Source organism: Eleginops maclovinus, chromosome 9, assembly GCF_036324505.1.
Source record: "Eleginops maclovinus isolate JMC-PN-2008 ecotype Puerto Natales chromosome 9, JC_Emac_rtc_rv5, whole genome shotgun sequence".
Classification (NCBI taxonomy): Eukaryota; Metazoa; Chordata; class Actinopteri; order Perciformes; family Eleginopidae; genus Eleginops; species Eleginops maclovinus.
Window position 1 is genome coordinate 20,368,630 of NC_086357.1, and position 14,394 is coordinate 20,383,023.

A 14,394-nucleotide genomic window follows, 5' to 3' on the forward strand; every position below is an offset into this window, starting at 1 on the left:
GGAATAAAACAAAGAGAAAGAAATCAGTAAAGACTGATTCAAGCTACAAGCAAGTCAAGCATTTTGCTTACAGTCTGGCTATCATGAGACAAAACACACTGCTGGTACACACTCATTTTTCTGTAACAGTCCACAGGCAAGGTATTAGAAAGAGGTTTCTAACGAGCAGTAGGAAAGAAGAACGAGCGAGACAGGGACAGAGACGCTCAGGACAGGAGGTAAAACATCAGACAAAGAAGTTTACAGCTGCTTAGATCAGCGGAGTAAAGCAAAACAGATAATCCTGAAACTGTCTAAATCAAGTTATGCATGGAAAGCACAATTATTTCATGATAGAGCATGTGAATCACACATAAAACCCAAACCACATACAAAGGATAATCATCCGAGCATTAATCAACTACAACACTACAGGACATCTGCAGCACCCGCCTCACCCGCAAAGCACTTTGCATTGCGGGTGACCCCACCCACCCACCCACCCAACAGCCTCTTCAGCTTCCTGCCTTCAGGGAGAAGATTCCGCAGCCTCTGCTCGACCTCCACCAGGCGGTCAGGATGCTTGTCTCTCTCTCGCTCTATCTACCTCTCTCTCTCTTTCTCTCTCCTCCCGCTCCCCCTCTCTCATCTCCCTCTGCCCTCTCTCCTATCTCTCCCCTGACCTCTCTACCCTCCCTCCCACCCACCTTTCCCCACTGCCTCAATTGAAATGTACCAGGACATTAATCCCCCTCCCTCACACACCCTCCCCTCATCCAGCACCAGTCACTTTCTATTCTCTGCTGCTACTGAAAATGTACTTTGCACTAAGAATTATTTGCACTAAAGACCTACATGCACTACTGTCAAATTGTGTCTGATAGATATATATATATATATATATATATATATATGGACATCTGGAGTTTGACTTTGAACTGTTTCGTTGAAATTAAAGGGAATATAAAGTGAGCAACATACAGGGTACAAGTGTGAGGGGAGAGACAGATCAGAAAAGCACAGACACGGCACGTTAACGGGTATTTTGGAGTGAAATTGTGGATGTAAAGATGCTAAAAATGACTAGTGTTTTAATTCCTCTTAATGAAAACAACTATAAGTAACTTAAGCAAACTGTAATCTGTTTATGTCACACACTGATGATTCAATATGAAGACTGGCAGGTGTGGACTAACTTGGCCCGATGGGTTGTGACACCCAAATCTCAAATATAAAACCAACCCAATATTACTGAGTATCTGCCCAATCTGCCCTTTAGTTCTTACAAGTGACACTTTGTCATGGATACACCCCCTCAGTCATGCACACATTCACATGACCTCATACAATAGAGGGAGGGGTTGACAGCAGTGCTTACGGCATGGCTAACTTACCATGAAGTCATAAGAGGGTCGCCTGAGCTCAACAAACATGTGCATGAATGTGTGTATTCATTAACAAAGAGCATAATTTTCCTACAGAGCGTGAATTAAGTCATTGTTTACTGTTTCTCTTATTTAGACGCATATGTGGCATATCATAGCAGAAAGAAGAAAAATGTATTACCTTCACATATTTAGCATAAAGCTGCTCATCCAGTGGAAAGCTCTGGACTATGCGCTCATCGCGGCCATGAAAAGTACCTAGTTTTACCCACTTGTTGGTAGGATATCTGCAGACAGAACAAGAGGAGAGTAAGATGTGTGTGTGTGTGTTTTAAGGGCTACAGGGTTATTCAATCACAATTGGGCATGTTCTCTTAAAGACTGGGCGTAAATGTGACTCGATGTCTGTCTGTCTCTGTTTGCCAGAGGGAGTCATTTATGAGTTGATGATGCTGTAAATAAATCCTGACGGTAGAATCCAAAAGGCAGACAAAACCAGCTCTCCCAGCCTTCAAGTGAAAGCTGATCATACAGGAGGAAGAAGAAGATTTTTACCAGTCCTGTGTGTTTTTATATGGTGTTGTTTAAGAAGGAGGGAAGCAGGCTAGTTCCACAATCACAACAAGGGACCCCTTTAACTGAATATTTTGTCCCACCCATCAAATTCAAAATCAACCTATGCCACTAAAAAGACTTGGTAGCCATGGGATTTACACCATTATAGAATACTGAAATTCCAATGGCTTTGGTGCAGTTTAAATAATACAATTTGTACTCATTTTGACTTGTACATTAAACTAACTGGGTTAGAAGTGTCCGTCCATGTGTAGCAATGATTAGAATTGTTCTCCATATACATTTTATAACCCATCCTTAATTGTCTATGTTATAATTGTATTATGTTCTCTATATTATGCATCTATTGCATGTCCTTCCGTCCCAGGAGAGGGATGGTTGTAGATTGTTACGCCTCATGAGGCAAAACGTGTGATATTGTGAAATTCAAACCAAATTGTCTTGAATCACAGGTACTGACCAGCTGCTTCCTTCTACCTTTTCTTCAACAAACCCTGCCACTACATGCGATACTCAACTGCTAAGGATGATGCACTATGAATGACACAGTAAAACATATCATATAATATGTCAATCAATTTTAAGTTGAAATTGGACTGTGTGAGTTTACCTGTCACTGATGGAAACCAAAAAGTCTTTAGGTGTTGAAGAGAAGAGCTCAAAGTTAGCAATGTCCAGCTGCTTGACTTGAATGGGCTCACAGAGCTCTATCACAAACCTGTAGAGAGGTAAATGCAGAATGTTAATTATACATTAAAATGACGTGAAACATCTCGAGTCTTTGTTTATGTATCTGTAGGGTGTGTTTGTGCACTCACCAGATTTTGTTGCTGCATGGATTTAGCATGTAAAGATCCATATTCTCCATGAGAATAGCTGAAGTACTCTGAACATGAGAAAGAAGAAAAAGAGGGATACAATCAGCATCAACCATCATCACTAGTTTAATTAATTTAGTTAATAAATAACAGTCAGACAAAGTATTCCATCTCAAACCAAACATCTATCCCATGTTAAGCTTTCATTCCTCTCTTAAATGTTAAACTGCTGATGACAGAAGGTCGGTCTGTATTTTCAGCTGAGTAGTGTATGTGTTTGTGTGCAGACAAAATATGACAAAGAAGCGTCTTTAACCTTGGCCTCGTTGTTTGCTGAGAGTATCTTGGCCCCACACTCCACAGAGGCGTAGTTATTCTTGAAGTTTTTCTGGACCTTCTTCACTGGATGGGGGCTGCCGCTGCTTGAGGTATGGAGAGACTGACCTGGGCAGAGGGAGTGTAACATTAGGCACATTACAAAACCCTGAAAGTGTTGCCCGAGAGGAACAAGTAGAGAGGTTACGCAACACCCATAAAAGACACGCTCTGCCACAAATGGCGTGTAGAGGCAGAGCGGAAAAGAGGAAGAGAGATGGAGAGAGACAGGAACAGAACTGGGTGAAGGAAGCAAAAGAGAGATGATAAATGTAGATAAAAAAATTGTCACAAGAAGGACAAAGAAGCAGATGATATGTAGATTATAACAAAGGGAGATTAACATCATGCCATCAGTAGAGTAGCAGAAACGTAATGGGTCACTGCACTCAGTAGTCGCTGAGAGTGTGTATCTAGATGTGTGTTTTAATCATTTATACTCATACTTTTCTCCTTCTCCACCTCCATGACTTGTTTCTTCCACTCGTCGAAGGTGGGAATGTCTTCTTTGCGGGGCACTGGGGGATCAGGCTCTCTGGCAATGTTGCCCTGCCCTGCCTGAAACACACACACACACACACACAGTGGTATCACACACTCAGGCCTTTAATGACAGTTTAACTCCATCGCCGCAGTCACCTCATATCTTAAAATGCTTTGACTTTGAGCACATCATATTGTCAATTAATCTAATAATGCTATATCTGACTGATGTTTGTATCCTGGGATCAGTGAGCCTACAGCAAAAAAAATGTATGCATGTAATAATAGTAAATCTACTATTTAAAATTGGTTTAATAAACCATGGAACACTGTGACTTAATGCACTTCCATTTGTAGTACAGATTCGCAAGGATTGCATGCATCGAACACACACGCATGGTAGTCAGCTAGCCTCTGGCTGCTCAACCATTGAGATGCACTGAGCTGTGAATAATATGTTAATGGCTTATATAATCACCATGTTGGACATCAAAAGCAAGTCTGATCCTACAAGTTTAAATCAATTTAGACAGCCTCTTTAAGTGAAACACCTTTGGCAGGAGTCATTTACAACCACTAATACATTACTCACTAGATCTTGATTCCAAAACAGCAATATAATGCTTAAATACCCCACAATAACCAAAATAGGTTAAGTCCCCAGGATACAGTCCACTTTTGTTATCCTTCAACCATAAAACAAGCGACTGAAAGCAAGTGGACTCATTTGCATTTGCAGCTTGAACCATTTACGAGCTGACCTTTTCTAAAACAGCTGTGCTCACTGGATATTTATAACTGTCATTGTTTTGCCTAAAGCATGAGGACAACGGACTGACCATGCAAAAGGACAAACAGAATCCTTAGGCCACTCTTCATTTTCTTTGTATCTCACTTGACAAATGTACCGTGACATTCAACTAACATGCAGAATAGTTTTTGGATCAAATTTGATGGCGTATATGTCACCAGTCTAAGGTGTTTTAGTTAATAGAAGGAGATACAAGATGCCCAGGAAGCTGTGGTTTCTCACCACCTGTCTGTCACTATCTGATTAGGATGCATTAGTCACATCTTCCATGACGAACCCTGCAGCACTGTTTTGTCTTTGCCCACGCTTACGGAAAAGATCCACAATCAAACCTGCACCGAGACTCGTAGGAACAGTAGAATTTCCTGCGTTCATGAAGATATCGGGGTTGTTCTGCTTGTAAATAAAGCTCCAACTGTTTATTATCTTGCATTTAGTTTTAACTTAAAGCCTTGGATGTTGGATGTTTCTCTGTTTAAATGTATAATACATCAGAAACCACAAGCTGCTGACCTGGGGTTCATTGTGTTGAGAAGCGTTGCCCTCCTGGTCCAAATCAGTCAGCTCCTCCTCCAGCTCCTGTGCCTCTTGTTGCTGCTGCTGCTGTTGTTGTTGTTGTTGTTCCTGGTCCACAGGGCCCGGAGTAGACTGGACCTCGGCTTCAGAACCAGAGCTTTGGCTGTGGTCCGGCTGCTGGTTCTCTAGGCCGGTCTCATCCACACTACATTACAGACACGGGGCCGATGAGGTGGAGGGAAGAGATGGTAATGGAGGGAGGAGGAATAAGGAGAAGAAAGGTTGAGAACACAAGTAAGTACTCAGCAATACATCAATGCAAAACGTTATAGGTATTCAGTTTATTTCTCAGAATTGACAGTCCTTGGTTGTGCGCAGGCAAAACGATGGAAAAGGAGATAATAAAAAAAGCAGAAGTGAGCGGAGAGCAAGGCCAGCGGTCGACGGTTGCGTACAGCAGAGAGGTGTAGCTTGATTACCTGTCTCTGCGCTTTGATTGGCTTCCTGGTTAAAAACTCACCTTAAGAGAGGACTGCCAAAAGGGGAGTTTTCACAGGTTGCCAGTTGGGGGAGAATGACCCTGCACTGTGAATCAGAGTGCTCCGCAAAGACAAAGTTGTCTACTGGGAGTTCATCTCCTGCACTGGCAACCCGCACAGCACTGAGGGAAAGAAAGGACATGGCGTTTACCACACCTCCTCACAAGGGGGAGGGTAGAGAGGGGAAGATGGGGCGTGAGAGAGAGGAAGGGAAGGGGACGAGGAAGAGGAGATAAAAGGACACAGAGCGTAGGGAGAGAGCAGAGAGAGAATAGGAAGGACAAAAGGGATGGCGAGAACGGTGGAGGGGCCGTTGATGTGTCCTTCTTAGAATGTCCTGATGTTCCTTGGAGAGGAGTTGAATCACAAACGTTCACCGGACGGATGCAGGGGATATTCAGAATTTTCTTGGCCAAAGTTCCCTGTCCACACAGCTGATTTTCCACAATGTCCACCGTTGTCCATTAGACACAATTTCCCTGTGTAGGTTGGGGTCCTTAACTGGGGTCTGTAACTTCTCGACGCTTGTCACCAATTCCTTGAAGTGCCTTTCAAATGTCCAGGCTGTCAGACCAGCTCTCTTTGCTTTCAGTTTGAGATCATTATCATAAAATAATACATAAAAAAACAAATAACTAAGATAAAAACTGAAGGAACAGAAGTAAACCAACGCACATTAAAGCAAAGGTGCAACGGAAACAGTTTCACTTCATTGTACCAACATTGGGTTGAAATTGGCTTGAACCATCTTGAAAGCAACACGTTTGTTCTAGTTTTAGTTCTCGATGTTACTTGTCTGTGGTTAAAGCCAACTTCTAATGCCAGGGAACGCTCTCTGCACTGAAGAAGTGAATCTGAGCTTACCCTGTGTGGGTCTGGCCGGCACTCTGTGAGGTAGGTGTGTTTTCAGCTTCATCTGGGGATGTGGCTGGTTGCGAGTCCGTGTTGGGTTGTGCAGCCGGTGCGTCACTGATGGTCTCTGCCGGGGCCGGGACATCGGGAGACACTTGGCCCTGTGCTGGAACTGGTTCTGGTGTGGAGGACAGAGGGACTTCCTGTGCATTGTCCTTGGTTTCAGTCTGTAGCTCCACATCAGCCACGGGGTCTGGGTGGGGTTCTGGCTCAAGAGCAACAAGTACAGTATTGACTCTGGATTCAACTTGGTCTCCTCCACCTCAGCCTCCAGAGGATTCACAGTCTGGGGAGAGGAAAGACAAAACATTCATATTAATAAGATTTTTCCACCATACTTATATGGCACATGTATAGGTCAAAATATTATGATTTTTCAACTGGTAAAATTGGAGGCAAACACTATAAGTGGCCATAAAGGCCATAAGTGGACATAACTACAACCAACTTGTTTCATAATTTCCTTTTTTCCCCTTCCCATTGTTGCTGTGTGTTGTCCAATGTGTAGGTTGTGAATACAATAGACAACCATCCTTTGTAAGTAGGCAGCAATGAAGAAAATAACATTTGCTTGTCTACTTTTTGCTTGAATAACAGCTTAAATACTCTGATCTCCATTCATGTTTCTTTAGAAATAAATGCTAGTTAAGGATTTGCACCATCCTGGTTCTCCTGTGTGTTTTAATGCTTATTTTGTCATTATTGCCTGGCCCTACAGTGGTTTTGAGACCCTTCAACAAATGGTACACAATATATTACCTGTTCTTGCTGTTCATTGTGTGTTGACAGCTTCTCTAGAACTGCTCTCTCTGTCTCTAGTCCAATTTCATATGATGTATGTGTCGTCCATTCTTCCAACACCTAGGTAGAAGAGAAATTAAAAACATTACACACTTCCCTTTCTTGAAAAGGAACTCCTCTGGTTGACAAAGCAGTTTAAAGAGAAGAAATAATATTTGCTTAAAGTGGAGCCGGCTTCAGGAAAACAATTCAAACTCTGCAAGACAGTACCGATGGATTATGTTTGATTATAAAAAAAATGAATCTTCTGTGAAAATGTCAACTGCAAAAGGTCTTTGCATCTCAGGTCCTGAAAAAGCCTTTTGTGGACGGACAAAGACCGTGTTATAACACCAATGACAGACTGCCAGGCCTGTCGAACTGCCCTGGCTCGCCTGTTTGTTGCGGGACCCCTAACAATGACCCTCCTTCTTCTGTGCTCACACATGCACAACAAAACACACTCACTTCCACAAATTATCATTCATTCCAATACTCATGCAAATGACCAGACACACACAGCTTTAAGGGCCCATTCCGGAGAGCTGAGGGGATCACATATTCAACTCAAACCCAACCAAATTCATCCCAGATCATTTCACGACAGACGAATAACGTCCACACTGAAGATTGATTAGTCTTGAACATCAATCACTACAGTTGCACAAAGGACAAATGAAGCATGGAGTTGAAGAAGCTTGGTCAACTCTGAACTTTAACCCCACGGACCAAGTCCTGACCTATTTCACCACCTCACCTCTCTGACTCATTACACAGACAAGCCTTGACAATGTCCTACTTTCTAAGTTACTTTTTACCCGGAAAACTCTCTAATCTTCATGTTCTATACATGATGTTCAGCCCTATACAGTCACATCAACGAGATTATCAGTTGGAAGGTAGAGAGATAAAGCCAAGCGACTGATATGTTGTTTTTCTTCTGCAGTCACGCCCCTATTGGTGGCAGCAGCGAAGATTTACGAAACACCCTCGCCCCATCCTCAGCCCCTATAATCCAGGACCACCTCTGACCATTCACACCAATCCAGTACAGCTACTCCTTCTCATGCCTGCTACGTTACGACAGGGGTTAGCAGGTCACTGAAGTGCATGACCCAACTCCCACCGCTGTCCTCTGGCTCTTCTGCTAACTCATACATTTCAGCACGAGCAGTGAGCCTAATAATACTGCTCTCTGTCCCACAGCCAGCCTTGCAGGATTAATCAGCAATTATAACCACATATTAATTCATCCATTTTCCACACTGCAGTAGAATTAGCAGAAAATATGTAATTGCAATTATTTTGACTGATATTATGTTGCCTTTGCTATATGACTCGTGATATTAGAGGGGATTATCATTCTCACTTCATCACTCTTTATTAAATAGAAAAATATATTAAAATAATGATGTTATTTCTTAGGTTTTTTTACTCAAACAATCTGTGTCTCTACAGTATGCGAGGGTTGGAATATGAAATATGCACATATGGTATTAAAGCTGTTTTAAAAGCAGTTCCTAAATGTGTTTTTGCGCAAAATAACTCAACACACCTTGAGTTGCATGGAGTCCTGCTCCGGCTCCTGCCCCTCCAGGTTTTTGTTGTCCCCCGCGGACTGACCAGGGTCAGACAAGCTCTGCTCTGAACAATACACATATTGACTGGGGTACCTGAAACAAAAACAGGGAAATAAAGTGTTAGCGCAATGCAAAGTTATCTCAATCAAAGAGGTGTGAACAATGCCGGTTATAGTACAAGTAGGTCAAAAAACAATGACAAAATAGCAGAATGAAAGGCTTGCATCAACCTGTTGCTATTTCCACATCACGGTATGAGTTTACAACGAATATCAGAAGATCCGCACAATAACTTTTAATAATTGGGCGATTATGACGGCTATACTACATCCCATCCTCCGCAGTGAGAGCACTTCCTTCCCTAGGGGGGAGCACAACTGACAAGCGTTTTTGGCACAGGAAAAGAAAATACTGTGAGTGCAGTAGAGCAAAAGAGGCTGACTCAGCACAAGGAACAGAGATTCACAAAAGAGACACAGACAAACCCTAAGGATGGACATTAAAATGTGTTCTACAAGGAGTCAGAGATTAAGACAAAGGGAGACAGTGAATAGTGACGTGGAAACAAAAAATTCCGTTCTTCTCGTTTGTGTTTTTCAAGTTGCTAAAGGCAAACTGCAGAATTCTTTGAACCAGTCGACTCTTCTTCGTCCTTCTTATTCCTTTTCACCCCAAGCTTATGTCAACAGGACAACCTATGTGTGCACGAGTTTCATTTCAACCTCTTTTGCACACCTAGCGCCTGTTTCACTGTCCCCTCAATTATGCTTGAATGGTAGCAAAACAACACAGCTCTTCACCTGCAGTGAGCTCAAGGCCAACAGGGCAGACACAGAGAAGACTAACAGGCTAACCTACATTCAGCCAGACAGTGGGGCTACTGTAAAAGCATATTTTCAATACAGGACTTATGAGTGATATGCACGTTATTACCAGGGGCCTCAGGACAAAGAGTGCAATAGGAAAAAAAGTTGGCCAGTTGGTGTCCTTATCAGTAGAGAGAAATGAAGTGAAGAAAATAGAGAGTAGAAAGCAGAGGTCTGTCCTAACATGTTACACATGCGATGATGTAAATAGGGTTATCCCAAACCTCACCAACAAACGATACCAGTGCTTAAATTCTTTAGACTTTAAAAAGACAATGAGTATTGATTAGGTAGCAGCAGCATCCAACAAAGACCTTCTCACACACCGAGTTAGGCAAGCACTACCAAAACTGGACCCCCAACATGTTAAACTACTTCATCAGATCAAATACCTCGCTAACACCTATTATGGGGAACCAGAGGCACTGGCATGTGCATCCTAGATTTGTTTAAACCTGAAGGAAAGCGCTCATTGTGGTGAGGCTAATGCAAAATCTAACCCGGAGCGTGACAACACTTTCCATCAGGGACAAGAGGCACAAAGACGCAGCGCTCAGACCAACACCATGTGATTCGGAAACTGGAGCAGGTCCCCTTGAGCGGTCAAATATCGATGTCAGGGGAGAGTGGGACACATGGACAGTCATGTTAGCACCCTGTCAGCCTGGCTGTCAGGAGAAGAGATGCGCAATGAGCTCACATTCACAATCACACAGAGACAACCATCTGTGCACGTCGGAGTCCTGTCACTCACAGCGGTTCTGCATCCCTGTGAAAAACACCCAAATGAGACTTCATTTTCTGGGGATCTTATTCAAAGTGGGCTCTGTACCCAATCAGAAGCATTTGCAAATATCAACTAGGTGAGACAATATTGAAGCTTCTTCTCCTAAAGTCGACATGTCATTTACCAAATTAATTGGAGTTTTCAGAAACTAGTTTTCAAACAGTTACTGAAAAACCACATCCTTCTGCTCTGTTGTGTTAAAGACTGTAGAACCTTGTTGGGAGGAGATATCTCCATGATGGAGGTATCTTTGTCTGAATTCAAATGGCCTGTGTTGAGGGACAGCTGACTGACACCAAGACGTGACATTTACCGTAGTTGTTGTTGTTTCGGATCCCTGCTGATGAACCACGTGCGCCTGTTCCTATATGAGTTAGCCCCTCACATATTCTTTCCCAAAAAGGCCTGGGAAGGGCCACAACGCAAGGGAAGGAAACCTGAGAGCCGGGTACCGTACAGACGGCTAATATAGGCTCCTGGCTAAACTTAGATCCATAGCTTCAAACTATGTTGCGTTGCGTTTCAAGTGACTCCTCTGTCCCCTTCACTCAACTACCAACACTCAGTGCATACAGCGAGGACATGTTCCACATATTTTACTGAAGATTATTATGCAACAGGCTATTGAAAAGAAAATGATAGTAAAATTCAAGGACACAAGGAAACAAACATGTTCTCTGGAATAACTTGTTGCTTTTGTAGTGAAAAAACATATCAAAGCAATACTGTTTTTGACTCGATGAAAATGTAACAAAGCCCTAATTACTGTTAATGGTTTTTGGTTTGTTTTACCCAGTCAGAGCCACTTTTTGCCCCCTCCAGGCAAAATAATGTCAGACAACACCCAGAGGTTATAACAGCCTAAGTGGGTGCAGCTGGCTTTTCTTTTTAAATCTATATTTGTTCCCCACAAGACCCTACACGCAAGATTTCATCACTCTTTGTTTAGTCCTTTGTTTCTCTAAGGAGCTCACAGGGTGACTTGTGTGGATCTCTGTTGAATGTTTGCATGATGTTTACTCCTAAAGCCTTCCAAATATCACTGCTGGCATCTTTACCCAAGATGCCACAAAGTCTTAGAATTGTTTACACATTTTTTAAAGCCTCACATTGTCTGCTATGCTCTGAATATGTTGATAAGGGATGATATGCTTATTTCATATCAAGGCCTCTTTTGTTCCTGAATATTCTCTGAAAAAAGCAAGTCTAGTTTCAGACAAACGCATTAAACGGCAAATAACTCATGGAATTCTCTAAATGTTGTAAAAACTTGTCCTTAAAAGTGTATTTACAGATGCTGTCAATAACCTTTGTTTATTTTCCCAAACTTATCGTGTTATGAAAATAACTTCAATCACTCGGAAAAGTCCACACTTGTGTCAACACACCTAGATGCCAAACAGTTCAGGTACCAGAGTGCAGGTTTAACTAAGCCCGTCACAGAGTAAACAATCCTGTATAAACCTCCGTGATGATTATGCAATGTGACTCATTGATCCAATGTTTACCTGCAACCTGCCACGTCACAGAGTGTTTCCATCAATTACACACATTATAACAAGTTAAGAAATTCAGGAACATTTAGAGCTATGTGTGGATCAAACCTCAAACTGTGAAACAAGTGTCAATAGTGTTTGTGCCGCCCCCACTCAGGTCTTTCTATTCATTCATGGAGATGTTATGTTGCTCGGTGTTGTCATTCCAAGGTTAGCGGAATAAAGCAAGAGGTGAGGAAGGGTTTCCTTCGGGGTCGTGCTGTGACCTAGTTTTGTTTCAAATATACTGCAACAGTGGGAGAGGGAATGCATGACCTACAAATGCAGAAACCACTGAAAACTATAGCATGTTCCAGTGTGTTTTATACTGTAGGATACATATTAGTTCTGGGGTCAATGCCAAGTTAACGACGGAAGAGCCTGAGGCAAGACTAATGAGTCAGCAGCCTGCCTATACACTCTTCCTCATTCTCTCACTATCCCCATTTCCTGTCCCACTTCTGAAGCACCTAGGGGGTTTAAAGAAGTCTTTCACCCTGTCATTATTTTTCTATAGCTACAACACAGCTCACTCGCTTTGTAAAATGTATACAAGTGCTGAAGAGGAAGGAAACAGCCCAGGTTACAGTCGCTGTAAAACTAGAAAAAGCATTTTGTGGAACATGAATTAATTGCCAGGTTGAGGGGAAATAATCTAAACAATAAGGTCCGTTTCAAGTTCAATGTGATATGGAGGCAACCAGTCAGGTATTGGAAAAAATAAGTGAATGACGAGGCAACAACCAAGGATCATAACTGTAGTAAGGCTCCTGTTAGGTAACCATTACAGAAACGTGTTGTAGTGAGTGCCAGGGGACACTGTTACACAAGCTTTGCCATAACTTTTGACTTTCAAACTGACTTTAGCTGCACAATAACACTACTAAAGCAAAGCAGTTTTTCCACAGATGCACACAGACAGCTAGCTAATGCATCGTCTCCGCTGGTTCCGAACAGCCAAATCCTCTGATATTTCCTGTTTGCTTATGTACCATTCACAACCAATAGACATGGTAAAAACGGCACCGTACCAACAGACTGTGTTGACACAGAGCGGAAAGTCATGCAGAGACAACGCGCTGCGGATGGATTTATCTGCCAGCAGCGATCAAATGTTATCAGCAGCTGCATGGCATGCAAACCACGCTCTGATCTCTTCTCAGGCACGGTGTCGCCTGGTGACACAACATTTGCAGAGGTGTCGAAGATGACAACGTGTGTGAATTTCTGCTCCCTTTAATCTTGGTGGGTCCTGCTCCTTCTCTCCTCGTCATAATGTATTCTTCACATTGAATGTTCGATAGCGTTAGTCACTGTGCCCTCTCATGACACTGATCTTTCTAGTAGCATGACCCAGCAACACTCAAAGTATATATACACAGGGCCTGGGAAGATTAGTTGCTGCTGTCCCATCTTGGCCTAAGTCTCAGACACAGACACACAGACACAGACACAGACACACAGACACACACACACACACACACACACACACACACACACACACACACACACACACACACACACACACACACACCTTAAATTAAAGTAAATATCTATGTCATTGTATCCACTGCTGCGACAAGCAGAGGAAAAATTTAAATAAAAGGTGTCAGGTAAGGGAGAAGACAAATGACTAAAGTGCATCCATGCATAATGGTCTTCATTCTTATTAACTCAGTGTGTCTCTCATCTTTCCAACGGCAGAGTCTTGTGATGTTTTTCGCAGTTCAGCTTGTTCTTAATATACAGTGCGCGGAGCTGTGAGCCGGGTAACGCAAGTAATGCAAAAGAGGATGCTGGAGCGAGTTGGTTAAGGTTTTCATATAAACTGATCAGTCAAATCACATGCTTAGTCTGAGCAAACAAGCACACACACACGCACATTGCGGGTCAGGGCAGCCAGAGAAGCATGCGGACGCAGAAGGAAATACTGGGATCTGGCCGTAGTTGGTTTGAAATATAATGTAATCGGACAAATTTAATCATTTTCCTGGCATACTAAAAAGTATTGTATTATGAGTACTGGAATGTAGGGTCCATGTAGGCAGAGGTGGATTGTGGGGCAGGGAGGTGTGCCAGGGCTCACAGGCAAAAGTAGGCCAGTGCATCAGCCAGGCAGACAAAAACATGTCGTCACAGTTTAGAGCAAAAATGGGGGCAGAGCCTAAAAGCCCAGTCTTTGAGGACTGAGCGTGTTTGTACGCATGTTTGCGCATGCGTTCTAATTTTCCTTCTCATCGTAGCGTGGAATAATAGTCGAGCAGCAGTTTGTTGTAAAGCTTGCTGATCCTCCATAATCCTCTCTACTGGTGCATCCACTGCTATGCCAGGACAGAGTGGCTGGACTGGCAAATAGCTTTCTAACCAGTACACACACACTTGTTTTAAAAAGGTTGAGCACTCCTGATGTTAAGCTCTGGTATCCAAAGGCTTTTTACTGTCAGGAAATAAA

The 14,394-nt window shown here is 42.8% G+C and overlaps 1 protein-coding gene across 1 annotated transcript in view; it reads right to left on the reverse strand.

The window, feature by feature from the left end:
- Nucleotides 1–14,394, reverse strand: part of suco (SUN domain containing ossification factor) — a 37,564-nt gene that overhangs the window by 12,425 nt on the left and 10,745 nt on the right. Inside the window, 11 exon segments of the mRNA XM_063891216.1 lie at nt 1,546–1,651; nt 2,551–2,658; nt 2,759–2,826; nt 3,075–3,202; nt 3,580–3,691; nt 4,941–5,148; nt 5,464–5,604; nt 6,347–6,629; nt 6,632–6,680; nt 7,154–7,255; nt 8,730–8,847. Of these exon segments, the coding sequence (XP_063747286.1) occupies nt 1,546–1,651; nt 2,551–2,658; nt 2,759–2,826; nt 3,075–3,202; nt 3,580–3,691; nt 4,941–5,148; nt 5,464–5,604; nt 6,347–6,629; nt 6,632–6,680; nt 7,154–7,255; nt 8,730–8,847 (1,423 nt within the window).